The sequence below is a fragment of the Electrona antarctica genome (assembly GCF_951216825.1).
Source record: "Electrona antarctica genome assembly, chromosome: 10".
In the NCBI taxonomy this organism is placed as follows: domain Eukaryota; kingdom Metazoa; phylum Chordata; class Actinopteri; order Myctophiformes; family Myctophidae; genus Electrona; species Electrona antarctica.
This window is the reverse complement of record NC_136791.1, coordinates 43905737-43920831: the sequence shown is the minus strand read 5'-3', so window position 1 is coordinate 43920831 and position 15095 is coordinate 43905737. Positions and strand designations below refer to the sequence as shown.

The 15095-nt window shown below is 43.2% G+C and overlaps 1 protein-coding gene across 1 annotated transcript; it reads right to left on the bottom strand.

Moving 5' to 3' along the window:
• Window positions 1–271: 271 nt before the first annotated feature.
• LOC306930854 (receptor-interacting serine/threonine-protein kinase 4-like) lies at window positions 272–14523 on the bottom strand (the record flags this gene model as incomplete). Its single annotated transcript, XM_079511950.1, has 12 exons — window positions 272–399; window positions 2013–2178; window positions 2752–2851; window positions 3897–4175; window positions 5134–5182; window positions 5806–5888; window positions 7223–7381; window positions 7858–7886; window positions 10300–10436; window positions 12091–12246; window positions 13337–13508; window positions 14360–14523. 12 exons carry the CDS (start codon window positions 14521–14523, stop codon window positions 313–315), a joined length of 1581 nt encoding a protein of 526 aa, XP_079368076.1. The 3' UTR covers window positions 272–312.
• Between the last annotated feature and the right edge of the window lie 572 nt (window positions 14524–15095).

Sequence of the window (15095 nt, the reverse complement as noted above, 5' to 3'; positions counted from 1 at the left end):
GCCTTTGCATTTCTTTCACCATAGTAAATGCTGCATTCGTGGACTGGAAAGGGCAGTTGTTTTACATACGGGTAAAAGGGCAGGGGCTGAAGCCCCCTTTGATGTATATGTTTGCATGTCCCTGACTACAGATTTTAAAGGGCAACTTTGCCCAAAATCCTCCGTTATGGGCTGTGGCCGGGTTGGCCAATATTGCTTATTTTGAAAATAATAATAATAATAACACCTGGACCTGTTTTATGGGGAAGAAATAACAACAACGGTAAGGTAAGAAGGGATTTTGGGCAAAATTCCCCTTTTAAGTCTTACATTTCAGGGCAGCACCAGGTCGGCAAAGACTACATTAAGGAGGTTCTCCGAAGTCCAGTCGTTGGAGCCAATTTGTGTGAGCTTCATCAACTGAGAAGAGAGCAAAGAAAAACAACACAGGATACACAAGTGAGATAATATAGGAAGTGATGACACAAATAAGTGAGCAGACAAAATGGGTACTCTCCTCTGTTGGCTGAAACTGGCAACAAACCTGAATAGCTGAAGAGAGAGAGAGAGCGTGCGTGCGTGCGTGCGTGCGTGCGTGCGTGCGTGCGTCCGTGCGTGAGAGAGAGGCTCTGAACTTTACAATGGCAGTTCCATCTGAGCAATGTTTTTGGGTAATCAGAAATGCCCCAAATATTTTCGATACCTTCTACAGAGTAAATACAATCACTTTGCACCCACATAAGGCACTGCTTAAAGGACCACTTCACCACTTTTCAACCTATCTTCATATAGGTCCTCACTAATAATCTTGAAAAAATGGCACAATTCTTTTCTACTCGGTCTGTGTCTCATAGGAGGGCTGTGTGCAGTTCAGAAACCGTCTTCCAGTGACATCATCGATGGGGAATACAAGCTAATAAAAACTGCAGGCTTTCTACTCCTGAAAAGTTGCAATGCGGAAATGGAAGCCTTCGTTCTCACGATAATGAAAATCTATTCTCGTTTAAAAAATAATCTGCCTAATGAACTGGAAGACGGTTTCTAAACTGCCCACAGCCCTCCTATGAGACACAGACTGAGTAGGAAAAAATCGTGCCATTTTATCATGATTATTAGTGAGGACCTATTATATGAAGATAGGTTGAAAAGTGGTGAAGTGGTCCTTTAATTAGTGGAATTGGAGGCAGACACATCACCCCCAATGCATATATAGCCCTCAGAGTGAATTATTGACTATGGTTGGGACTGAAATCCCTAAGAGGGCACTTTTGGACAAAAATAGCAGATCTACAAGCTCACAACGTGTCACGCTGCGACACGTTGAGAGCTTGTAGATCAGCTATTTTCGGGGCGCAACCCAGCACTCTTTAGCTAGTGGAGATGCTGTGTAGGACATGGATTTCTAAACAAATTTGTTCAACGCAAAATACTGTGTTCAAGTTCAGGAGACTTCGGGAAAAAAAGCAATTCTCCTGAATGCTGCCTTCCGCCATGGCATGGAAAGGAGTGGCATTTGCATTTATTTCACCATATGCTGCATACGTGGTCTGGAGAGGGCAGTTGTTTTACAGACGGGTAAAAGGGCAGGGGCTGTGTGGAGTTTGCATGTTCTCCCCGTGTCCCTATAGGGTAGGTACCCTCACAAAAAACATGCAGTAATCCTGGTCTCTAAACTGCCTCCCCCTGGCCAGCCGGGGCGCCTGATGGAGGGGAAAGGAACTGGTTGGAATAACGTGTTCCTTCCACGCGCTACGTCCAACCAGGGAAACTCCCCCCTGTCAGGTGTAAAGGAGCAATTCGGACACTCAGGCATGAAGGAAGCATGAGTTCAAGTCCCTTGCTCTCCCCATGTCCCCCATATATGGGGACTAGGTTGGCGGAGGGTGTGTAGAGCCCAGGATCACATTAGATAATTGACACAGGGGTGAAAAATGGGTTACAATATCGTGGGATAAAAAATATATTTAAAAAAAAAGGGCAGGGGCTGAAGCCCCCTTTGATGTCTATGTGTGCACGTCCCTGCCTGTAAATACCTTGTTCTCCAGTGGCATAACCAGGATTCCTCCCCTCTTAACCAGGTTCATCATGTAGGACTTGTACGCAGGTGGCACAGCGGCACCAGCGTACACCCTGTCATACTTGATCCTAAACGGGACAGTCTGCAGACCGTTGCCCGTCACAAAGCAAGGCTTGCAAAACCTATAAATGCAAGCACGCGTGCACACAAGCGTCCGTGCGTGCACACACACACACACACACACACACACACACACACACACACACACAGACACACACAGAAAGATACTATTAATTTTTTAAGTTTTAATGGATTAGCCTATTGGTTTATTTTTAAATGTACGGTATCATCATTAGCATAGAAGTGACAGGTTACATGGTTTGGCCACTAGAAAAGTGATATACATTACTTTTTATTTAATTTGGATTTAGAAGGACTTAATACCAAGTTGAAATGTTAAGGCTGAGATACATATGATAGCAATATTATTTTATGCATTAACAAAACAATAAGAACTATAAGTTTTTATTGGAAAATTGCAAGAGTGGTTGTCTATTTATATTACATATTGGGATCAGCCTTTTCTGGTTGATATGACATAGAGTGATCCTTTATTATAAAAAAGTTATTTTTTGTCTAGAGTGATACGCTTGGTCGAGCTTCATGTGACATTACATAGTGTGTTTCAATAACGGTCACTTTCAATTCCCCCTTTGTGTCTACTTTTCGTTATAATCTATGAAATAACCCGATACCTGTTCAAGTCACATTTACTGACGAAGATGTCCAGTTTTGTTTGTGCGAACTCCACCACGTCAGCATACAGCTCAACTCCATGGTTCACACCCATTGGACCTGCAGAATAGAATGAAAAATGAGTGGTGCAACTCCGTGTGGGGGTTCCTAGGGGGTCCCCGGAAGTTCTAGACCCACAGGAACGTGCCCAGGGGGCCGGCCCGGTTCCGGCGAGCCGACCTGCGTCCGGAATGGTTGAGAAATTACAGAGTTACTGTGTGGGGGTCCCCAGGGGGTTCCTCTACTGTACTGTACTGTAACACGCCAAATCATCATATATATACTGTGTGTGTGTGTGTGTGTGTGTGTGTGTGTGTGTGTGTGTGTGTGTGTGTGTGTGTGTGTGTGTGTGTGTGTGTGTGTGTGTGTGTGTGTGTTAGGCTGCGCAACAGTGACACTTGGTTATGAAAACCAACCAAATGCCATTTTGTTCTCAGACAGACACACCCAGGCAGGGACCCAGGGACAAACAAAGCTGTCTAGGAGTGGTTGCACCACTCAAAAATACTATAGGGCTAACTAACCCTATAGCGATAGTATAGTTCAGCACAGAAGGTAGGAGGTGTACACGCTCAGCCTCACACTCCTGCAGATGTCATTGTTATCATACAGTCTCCTCCCCAGTATCCTCCTCTGCTATCTATATCTATTATATCTTAACTTTTGAAGAGCTCAATATTTAAATGTTTGTTTCTGTGGATTGTATGTTAATCTGTATATTAACTCTTCATATGACCACCGCGCTCTGACTATAGGTGCGCTACCCGTTCAAAACATATAAAAATAAAGGTAGTGCGTCGCACACACCAAGACTGCAGTTCAAATAGTTTATTTCATAGTTGAACAAATAAGGACAAACGTTTCGGCTAGCCGGAACCGATAAAGCAATGCAGTGTTTGATGCGCTGATATCTCCTTCTCCTTCTAGCCAGAACAGCAACACCGGCAGCAAGTAGGCCTACCATGAAGCCAATCTACCACTGACTGAGCCACTGACACCCCAACTAAGTCCCTGATTGGCTATGCTGATCCCACGGTGAAGCCAAAGCAAATATCCATTCTACTCTTTCCATTCCATAGGAGGATGGTCTGGGTGGAACACTCACCCAGTATGAGGCCGACCAGGGTGTTGAGGTAGCCAGTCCCGCTGCCCAGGTTGAGGAAGGAGAGGCCGGCATGGAGGTCCAAAGCTTCCATCACCTCAGTGTAGATGTTGGGAGCTGACAGGTGTATGTGACCATGACGCAAGGGTTGGATGTTGTAGGCGTTGTCCCTGAACTCGTCCACACAGTAGTCAGCCCTGTCGACTCCCCGAAACGCCTTTTCCACCGGCTTGGAGCGGATTCCCCCCTCCTCCTTCAGGTTGTCAATCATCTTGTTATTCTCTTAATCCCACAATGATATGAAATGAAGTAGGAGACGCAGTAAGGAAGGAAATAAAGAAGAAAAAAAGCAGGAAGGGAAGCAAGCAAAATACAATTATATGCATTAATAAATCTGCATCAATGAAACCATTAAACATAATTATTATAATATTAACGTACAATTCCTGGCGAAGCCAGTCCATTTGATAAAAAAAAAAAAAAAGCATTCCTGAGCAAAAACATTTAATCTGACCTGAGGTTTCAACCCACTGCTTCCGATTGTAAAGGTCCTTGAAGACTGGTGCGTTTTTTTCAGCCGAATAACGGAGCGAATTTCGGAGCGAGTATAAAATAAAATCGACCTCACGTTATGTCACGATTGCACACTGCCACCGAATATTTCGTCCTTAAAAGTTTTTTATTTTATTTTTTTGGAAAAGGGCCCATTTATTCCGTTTTCTGCAGCTGTCTTTTGGCTGCCTACTATCAGTTTTGGCAGAAGGATGTGATAAACCAGGGCTACTCAACTTAAGATGGCTCAAGGGCCACTCAGCAATATACAAAAAGTCTAAGGGCCGCAAGCTAAAAAGGACAGTCCTATTTTGGACGTTAGACAATGATTTTGTAACACTATTATGACAAGTCTAAGAATTAAGGAAACACACATAAAACGGCCAAACCTCTTTGAACAAAAAGATTGTCATGGAATGATTAATGAGGAAATTAAGTTACAAAATGAGGCTTTATTCACAAAATGTGAAGAGAACAAACCATATCACACTCTCTTGAACTGGTAAAAACAATACCTGTGCCACCTAAATAACATTTTGGACTCAAACCTTTTTTTTCGCTTTCAGGCTCTCTGGATATACAATTATAAGATTCCAAATCTAGAAACAGGCTTCATTCACACCAATGTGAACATATTGTAACATATTGTAATTAAAAAAAAAAAAAAAACTTTCACTACTTTATATACCCTTCGTTGTTTTCAGTTCACCACCGCTCAGCTTGCTCTGCTGCTGATCCTGGTGAATAATACAGTGGTAGGAAAATAAGTCAGGAACTGCGGGTTCTATATTGCATTTTGCATGCTGTGTTACAACAGTAAATGAAGGGACATCACTTCAATTATGATGGAATAGTGTGAAACTCTATAACTCTATATACAGTCATAACTACATCTCAACTCATGACAAAAATAAAGTGGCACTTGTGCCAGTACAGTTTCTAACCTAATCTGTCACAGCTGCCATCTAGTGGATGAATAGTCGATTTAAGCAATATTACACGAGAGGGTGTGGTTTAATGTGATTATTGCCACGACAGTGATGCGGTCAGGAACGAGACATAGTCGAGTTCCGCAAGCATCACTGAAGTGATGACGGTTTTTACACTTGCTGAAAATACGTGTCGCAGATGTGAGCTTGTAGATCTGCTATTTTCAGCATGCAACCAAGTGTAAAATTACTTATAAAACTGGATCTGTTGTCCACTAGTAGTTTTTATTTGTTGACGAAATTGTCAATATATTTTGTTTAGTTTTAGTCATCACAGCTTAGTTTTCATTTAGTTTCCGTCTGTGAAAAAGGTTAGTCGACGAACATTTTTCATCTTAGTTTTAGTCAATGAAATCAACACTGATCATTACCTGTTTCTTCTGCACTTGATAGACGGCATCATTGATCCCACGCTGGTGCTTCCCATACAGGCCTTCTGTCACAGCAGTGCATTCTGGGAAGTGGGAACCACACACGCGCACACACACACACACACACACACACACACACACACACACACACACACACACACACACACACACACACACACACACACACACACACACACACACACACACACACAATGAATTCAGCCACTCAGAGCGATGAGCTGGGAATATTGTCTTTAAATTATCTTTCAATATAAAGAATAGAATAGACTTGTGCTTCATTATAGTCTACCTATAAAAACAAGCATATTCAGTGAATCTATCATGATAGTGTAAATAAGTAAAGTGCTTAATAATACGCCTAAAACAGTGCATAATTCAGTTCATCTTTCATGATTCAGTTCATCTATCATATTGATTTCCGTCCCTAATGTCCTCGGCTACTAGTCGCGCAGTAGCAGGGAAAACACTGTTAGAGAATCGTGTTGTGTGGGTGGAGATGCTCTCTGGCCGGTGGTGTCTCAGGTTGTGTCCTGAGTCCTTCCACATGAACAGAGGGTGAGCAGGATGTGCAGGATGTGCTCTCCTCCTACAGCGCTGTGTGTAGATTGTGTCCATGGCAGGGAGATTTAATCCAATAATTCTCTCTGCACTTTTGACAACTCGTTGCAGCGATTTCCTCTCAGCTTGGGTAGTGTTTCCAAACCACACCGCACCACATACATATCTTAGATCGCCAACTATGTTCCAAAAGCTTGTAGATCTGCTATTTTCACTAGTTTGTGTCTTGTCCCGGGACATTTTCTCTTTTGGGTCACAGGCTCAACAGCTTGGAAACCGCTGTCCGAGCGATGGTGCAGGACAGTCTCCTATTCTCACCTGTAAAAGTCGGTCTTCGGCGAGGGTTTTGGTGCCAGTCTCATATTCTCACCTGTAAAAGTGGGTCTTCGGCGAGGGTTTTGGTGCCAGTCTCATATTCTCACCTGTAAAAGTGGCTCTTCGGCGAGGGTTTTGTTGCCAGTCTCTTATTCTCACCTCAAAAAGTGGGTCTTCGGCAAGGGTTTTGGTGCCAGTCTCATATTCTCACCTGTAAAAGTGGATCTTCGGCGAGGGTTTTGGTTCCAGTCTCATATTCTCACCTGAAAAAGTGGGTCTTCGGCGAGGGTTTTGGTGCCAGTCTCATATTCTCTCCTGTAAAAGTGGGTCTTCGGCGAGGGTTTTGGTGCCAGTCTCATATTCTCACCTGTAAAAGTGGATCTTCGGCGAGGATTTTGGTGCCAGTCTCATATTCTCACCTGAAAAAGTGAGTCTTCAGCGAGGGTTTTGTTACCAGTCTCATATTCTCACCTGTAAAAGTGGCTCTTCGGCGAGGGTTTTGGTGCCAGTCTCATATTCTCACCTGAAAAAGTGGGTCTTCGGCGAGGGTTTTGGTGCCAGCAGCTCTCCATGAGTTTGATCAGCTCCTCCAGTCCTGGAGCCTTCATTCTTTTAGCAACGTCTAGCGGTGGTCTTCCTCCCCGCTGGACATCAAACTCTGGATCGCTGTCGTTTCCAGTGTCTGAGGAATTTACATGATTAGAAGACAAGATAAACCATAGGAATAATAAAAGTGATTTTATTCTTATTGTTAACAGTGGACTCTGTGAGGCTGAACCAACAATGAGTGGGTAACACTTTACTTAAAGGTCGGGTCTAGGTGTTAGATATGATGCATTACAATGCACTTATAAGGCATTATAGCGCTTGTTATAAAACTATCCAACATGACAGCCATGCAAACAAACACACAATGCAATTTACAGCTAAACTTGTTCTCAACAATGTTTTAGAAAACATTGCATAAATTAATGGAATACATTCACTACCATAAGTACGGAAATACTTTGTTTTGTTGTTACTTTTGGGTCAATATATTTATTTTAGGCTAGTTTTAGCCGTTTAATAAAGCAGCAGGATATTTGACGGAAATCAATTGTGCAGTGCGTATATAGACCTGAAAAAACATAAACAAAGAGGAAGAGAGAGATAACTCACTTAAAAGGCTCCACAGCAGCATGGCATAACTACAATAAAAAGAGACATTCATCAGTCATTACTTTGCATATCATCACACATGGAACAGATTGCAAGCTACTCATTAAAAACACTAACTAAATTAACTGGTTAAAACCAAGCATATGTTGTTTTGGTTGTCTGTTGTCGTCAGTGTACATTTGCACATGTAGCTACATGCATCATGACTATTGAACTGTACAGCTAAGCAGCAGTCAAAGCTTACGTTGGATATTCACAAGGCTATGCAGTGACACACAGAGAATTACAGTCAAAGTTTATGTTGGATATTCACAAGGCTATGCAGTGACACACAGATAATTACAGTCAAAGTTTATGTTGGATATTCACAAGGCTATGCAGTGACACACAGAGAATTACAGTCAAAGTTTATGTTGGATATTCACAAGGCTATGCAGTGACACACAGATAATTACAGTCAAAGTTTACGTTGGATATTCACAAGGCTATGCAGTGACACACAGAGAATTATACAGTCAAAGATTATGTTGGAGTTTCACAAGGCTATGCAGTGACCCCAGGCCTTTGCCAAAGACAATCTTTCACCTTCAGGGCCGTAAAATCATAGACGGACAAATGGCTACGGGCAATTTGACCTTTTACCCCGCACCACTCCACACCTCCCATTTCTCACGCACGCACACTACGCACGCAGAGGGGGGCATCAAATGTGCCAAAAAAAGCCAAGCCATAATAACATAATAATAACAATTTTCTCCGCGGCTCTGCAGCGCTGCATTATGTTAGTGCAGCGCTGTTATATGCAGTAGTAGGGTAACCAGTGAACCACCAAATCGTCAGCAGGGTCCCTGACTGTGACGCATGGAAATGAGCCATGCAGAGTAGTAACATTGCATCGAAATATTTTTCATGGAAGACAATAGCCTCCACAACAAGTGACTATCTCTACTGGTGTGTGGTGTCTCGCACGAGATGAGGAACGGTGCCATAGTGCGCACATTATAGGCACAAAGTCCTGTGTGTGTGTGTGTGTGTGTGTGTGTGTGTGTGTGTGTGTGTGTGTGTGTGTGTGTGTGTGTGTGTGTGTGTGTGTGTGTGTGTGTGTGTGTGTGTGTGTGCGTGCGTGCGTGCGCGCGCGCGCGCGTGCGTGCGTGCGTGCGTGCGTGCGTCGTGCGTGCGTGCGTGCGTGCGTGCGTGCGTGCGTGCGTCGTGCGTGCGTGCGGGCATGGGGGCATGGGGAAATCATGGAATGGTTTTAACTAAGAAAATGTAAAAATAGGGCTTTTTCCCAAATTCCAGTTTTAGAATCTGACTTTTAATTTCACAACCTATTTCCACTGAGATTATGGGGTGAATGAATGTGGCAACAGACCCATCTTGTCTCTTTCTGTCATAGTGACATTATCCTGCATCAGATCATGTTTCCCAATCAGGCTCTCCAATCTCCAGTAGCCTCTTCGGTTTTTTGTTTTTTTGACAGACTATATTATTATACTATTTTTGACAGATTATAATGTGTTTTATGGATTGTATTATGATCATGTGATATGTATGTGGCATATGGAATGCATTGAAAGTTAGGATGTTGATGTCATGGCTTTATTGCGACCACAGGTTGCATTTACTATGAAATCGTACATTTTTGTCAGTGTATCACTCAAAATCCCCATACATGGAAAAGCCCTCACGTGATATCATCCGGGATGGTGATCCCTGATGTCATAGTAAATGTGACCTGCTGTCGCAGTTAAGCCCATATATGGAGATCCCTGATGTCATCAACATTGGCCAGCAACTCTACATAATGACCTCAAACCTAAAACCCTTAGATCTCCATATATGGATATATGTCAGAACCTGTTCTGAAATTCCATATGTTGATCCTTCCCCATCCATCCTTCCTCTTCGATGTCTCCCTGTTGACTTATAACCTACCTGTGCATTCAAACTCTAGACGGGCCTGCCCCAAAGTTATTAGTGCAGCCACGCCCGGCAGCCGGCGAAAACTAGAGTTCTCAACAGGCCCTACCTGGCCCTACCTGGGCCCTCATCAAACCCTGTACACTCAAGAGAATGTCCCCGCTACCACCCTTAGATCTCCATAGATGTTCTGACATTCCATATGTTGATCTGACCTCATCAAACCCTGTACGCTCAAGACATGCTCCTGATAATCTGTGATATCACATGTGATATGATATCAGAGCTGTGGCTCGGTGCACAGATAATCTGTGATATCACATGTGATATGATATCAGAGCTGTGGCTCCGTGCACAGATAATCTGTGATATCACATGAGCAGAGCCACACCGCCATACTATATGAAATAGCTTTGCAATGGTTAATGGTCAGTCTGAGCTGAAGAGTCTTAATGCAGCTTTTCAAAGTGAATTGCGAGCGCTGTGAGGTTGAATTCCAGCCACACAGGGAATGATGGATACCTGTAGACATCAAAGGAGCATGCAGATGTGTAGGACGTGGAGAAGGCCTCTGGAGGCATGAAGAACCGTGTCCCCGCCCCCTTGATACGAGTCGCCGTCACGTTGGTGACAAACTTGGCGAGGCCAAAGTCAGTGATCTGGACGAGAGAGAGAGAGAGAGAGAGAGAGAGAATGATGTTCAATACTACTGCATAAACAGGAAAGCTCTATGTAAAGCACCTTGGATAAAGGCACTATATACAGTAAATGCACCAATTACTAGGGATCATGTTTTTTTGCTCCCGATCCGATTCCGATCATCTGATTTTGAGACATACCGATCTTTCCCGAGCCAATCTTTATTTTTGAGTAGTGCAAACCACTCCAACAACTGGCTTTGTTAATACCCGTGTGTGTTTGTGCCTGTACGGGTGAGCATGGTTGCTATGGTTAGTATGTGACGTCAGTAACTATAACAATAAATGTGTAGTTGCACCACTCAGTTCACATGGGCGTGATTTTTATATAACACATGCCATATCACAATAGCAGATATCCTAATGTATGTCACTCTAGTCTAGTCTGTTGTGTTGCCTTTCAATTATTGAAAGGCAAAAATTGTGTTTTTTCTTCTTTCTATGAAAGCATGGAATCATAGCAAAATAATTATGTATTGGTTAATTAGAGTGAATACAGTTCTACAGCTTATAGGACTGAAGTCAAGTTAAAACTCTTAAAGAGTATCTCTCTCATTCAGAGAGAGTACTACAGACACATATGCTATCACGCCTCTGAGTGTGACTAGTCTTTGTTTGATGATCTCTGACTGGGACCAGAAGGAAAACAACTAGCATAAACACAACCGTTTTTTACAAAATCTCATTGATAATACATCTTTCTTTGAGATTTACATTAGACAATAAAAAATCTGATCTTTTCTCCCCGATTCCGATCTTTTGAAAATCATGTGATCGGAGCCGATTTCGATCACCCAATCCGATCGGGACAACCCCCCTACAATAAGGAACGACATGCTTGAACTTTTTGCTATTATTTTAATGTTTTTTTTTTATGCTTTTGCTCTCTTTTATTATTATTACTTGCGCGAGCAGAATGCAAGTACTGTGTCGTCGTCCCCCCCCTCTTCGGCCAATCAGGGATTATGTATTTTTGGTGGTGTCGCTCGGCCAATCCAATCAAGGATTATGTATTTTTGGTGGCGTCGCTGGGCCAATCAGAGCGCAAGTTGGCAGCTTGCTGCATATGTCGGTGGCCCCCTCAGCCAATTGGATTGGCTCTGTATGTTGGTGGCGTCGCTCAGCCAGTCAGGGTTTGGCTGATGACTATGTATGTTTATGTAAAAACAGTGGTTCCTGATTGGCCGAGGGACAACACCGACATATGTGGATGACGTAACCAATTTGAGTTTCAAACGTACATATAGGAAACTTAAAATATTTAGAACCCGTAGTAGTGGATATCTTGAATGGGATATCTATAGACATATAACTCAGATGTTTCAATAACTTGATTGGAGTCTGCTTATGGCAAGGATGTAATACAGATCATTGCTCAGGGACGGGGGACGGTAAGTTGACAAGAGTCAGAGGTAAGTTGTGTGCTCTGCTCGCGCACAAGTATTGCATTTCTAGTTTAGACCTGAACAGGTGTAGACTCAGTTTGACATTCAGTCCAACAGGTGTAGACTCACCTTGACATTCAGACCAACAGGTGTAGAGTAGACTCACCTTGACGTTCACACCAACAGGTGTAGACTCACCTTGACGTTCAGTCCAACAGGTGTAGACTCACCTTGACATTCAGACCTGAGTCCAGCAGCACATTGGCAGGCTTCAAGTCACGGTGGATCATGGGAGGAGTCAGACTGTGAAGGTAGTTCATGCCCAGAGCCACTTGGTGAACCAGCCGAAACACCAGGGACCAGGGTGGCAGGTCCTTTAGTTTTTTCTGGTGGGGGGGGAGCGGGTCAAACATTTCATTCACATTCACACATACACATAAAGGCTATTTTAACCGTCTTAGTGCAGTAGGTTTGTTTCCCTGCCCACATCCTTGGTTTTTCCTACAGGCAGGTGTTCTGGTGAATTTCACCCGTGTTTAGTGATAGTGTGAAAGAGAAAAATCCAATACACCCACAATGGACCTTTTTATTTTTTTCTTCACTGGACCATTCTCACATGTTTTAGGAATGGGTGGACCAAAGGAGAAGTTCTCAACTTAATTTCTGAAATCTTTTTTTTTTTTTGCTAAAAGTCATGATGAAATATTAAAGAAGAGTATCTTAAGTTGCCATGTATTGCTGTACTGGCAATATATTTTGATGAGAAATATTTTGTATGGAATATTTTATATTGGGTAAAATGTACCCGTGTTTAGTGATGGTGTAACAAAAATATGTTTAGTGTTCTAGGGTTAAAAATCCCATAGACTTGCATGGCCACCATATCACGCAGGGACGTGCAGACCAGAGTAATATAGTAAGAGAGTGGCGACACTATAGCGTTGACTCCCATTGTAACAATGGAATGTGAAAGTGCTCGATCTATCTCAATGTATAGTTCCAGCCATAGGAGCAATGTTTGGAACTATAGCCCATAGGCACCAAGTTTCCGGCAAGATCAAAGCGTCTCCTACTCTACACTTTGGTGCAGACTTAGCCATCAAAGGGGGCTTCAGCCCCTGCCCTTTTATCCGTCTGTAAAACAACTGCCCTTTCCAGACCACAAATGCAGCATTTTCTATGGTGAAAGAAATGCAAATGCCACTCATTTCCATGCCATGCCGGAAGGCAGCATTCAGGAGAATTGTTTCAAGTCTCCTGAACTTGAACACAGCATTTTGCGTTGAACAAATGTGTTTAGAAATCCATGTCGTACACCATATCTCCACTAGAGTGCCGGGTTGCTATTTGTGTTCAAAAGTGCCCTCTTACGGGATTTCAGCCCCTGCCTCTCTAACACTCTCTGCACGTCCCTGATATCACCTAATCTTCAAACGCCACGTATTGGAGGGGCTAGCGCCACTCAAAAAAGCTGACCTGCAAGGAGTCGAGGGCTCCTCTCTCCATCAGCTCCATGACTAGACCCACACTTATGAGGTTATTACTGGGTCTACAGCCCCTGAAGACCCCCAGGACCCTGATGACATAGGGGCTCTCTGCCCGTCGCATCATCTCAGCCTCACCAAGCAAATCCTCATCTGAGAATGATCTGAACATGACAACATGAGATATATAATGTCACTTTATCTGAACATAACATGACATATATGTCACATTATCTGAGAATGATCTGAACATGACAACATGAGATATATGTGAGTTTATCTGAACATGACAACATGAGATATATGTCACTTTATCTGAACATAACATGACATATATGTCACTTTATCTGAGAATGATCTGAACATGACAACATGACCCTCTGTCAGTCCGGTTTCTCAACTAGTGGAAAGAAAAGTTAAATAATCAACAAGTCCTACATTACTCAATGCATGGTCAGGGACCACATGCAGTACCTTCACGGACCACCAGTGGTCCACAGACCACCTGTTGAAAACCCCTGCAATAAATCATTGCCTTCGTGTAAATAACCAACTGGGGAAGTTTCATGGTGATAACTATTACTATTATTGTAATCTGTGAAGCAAATTCGGTTGCACTTGCTGTATGAAATGTGCTATACAAATACAGATGATTGATTGATTGTTTAATTATATTTTTACATTTTTACCTATTCACTTACCACATATAGGCCTACTGTAGGTGAAAATAACAAAATGCGTGATAAATATGAAAAAAGCGAAAGGTTATCATATATTAATTTATTTATATTGATCCTATAAACAATTTAATATAGGTATACACTCAGTCAATTAATAATGAACGTTCCAATTTTGGAGGTCTGGCTCATGGACTACTTCTGAACTTTACACGGTTCAAACCGGTGGAAAAGGGGCCCGAGAGTACAGGTGGGTAAGGGTCCATTTGTAATAATAATTCAATATAAATATGTATCCTCTGAAACGTCATCAGTGCTCAGTAACTTTCTCCACTTACCCATTATCCAGACCTAAGAGTTTAATGGCCACATCCCATCTCCACTGAAGATGTCTGGTCTTGAAGACTTGACCAAATCCTCCTGCACCAATCACCTTCCAGCTCTGATCCAGGCTCCTCTCACCAATCACTGCTAGAGCTGCAGGGTGGCTGGACTGTGCCATTGTTCACTGGAGAGGGGGGAGAGTAAGGGTTACAGTGTTTCCAGACCAGGGCAGACAGGTGCGGCCGTTTTCCGCTGTCTGACGGCTTCTTTTCCGGGTTTTTAGACGGAAATTAAGCTCCACCCACTGCCATGACGGCCAGATTCCCGGAAACACTTCCCCCCACGCTTCTTTTCCATCCACCAGCTGTCTAAAAACCCGGAAAAGATGCTGGCCGACAGCAGAAAACGTCCGCGCCTGTCTGGTAGGTTTGGCAACAGCTTTAGGATAGCTGGACTGTACCATTGTTCACTGGAGAGTATAGCCAAATTCCAATACCGCAACTTTCACACTCGCTCACTACCCTCACGTCCTCCACTCGCTCCTTAGCTCCGCCCCAAGCGAGGAGGAGAGGATTCGATGCGAGGACAGAGTGGTGGAGTGGATTTGCCTCTATAGAATCGGAATGTACTACGCTGTCATTTCAAAGCGACGGCACATTCCGCGATCACTTATGACGTGTATCAATTCAATTCATTTCAAAGGGCTTTATTGGCATGGGAAAACATACGTTTACATTGCCAAAGCAAAAG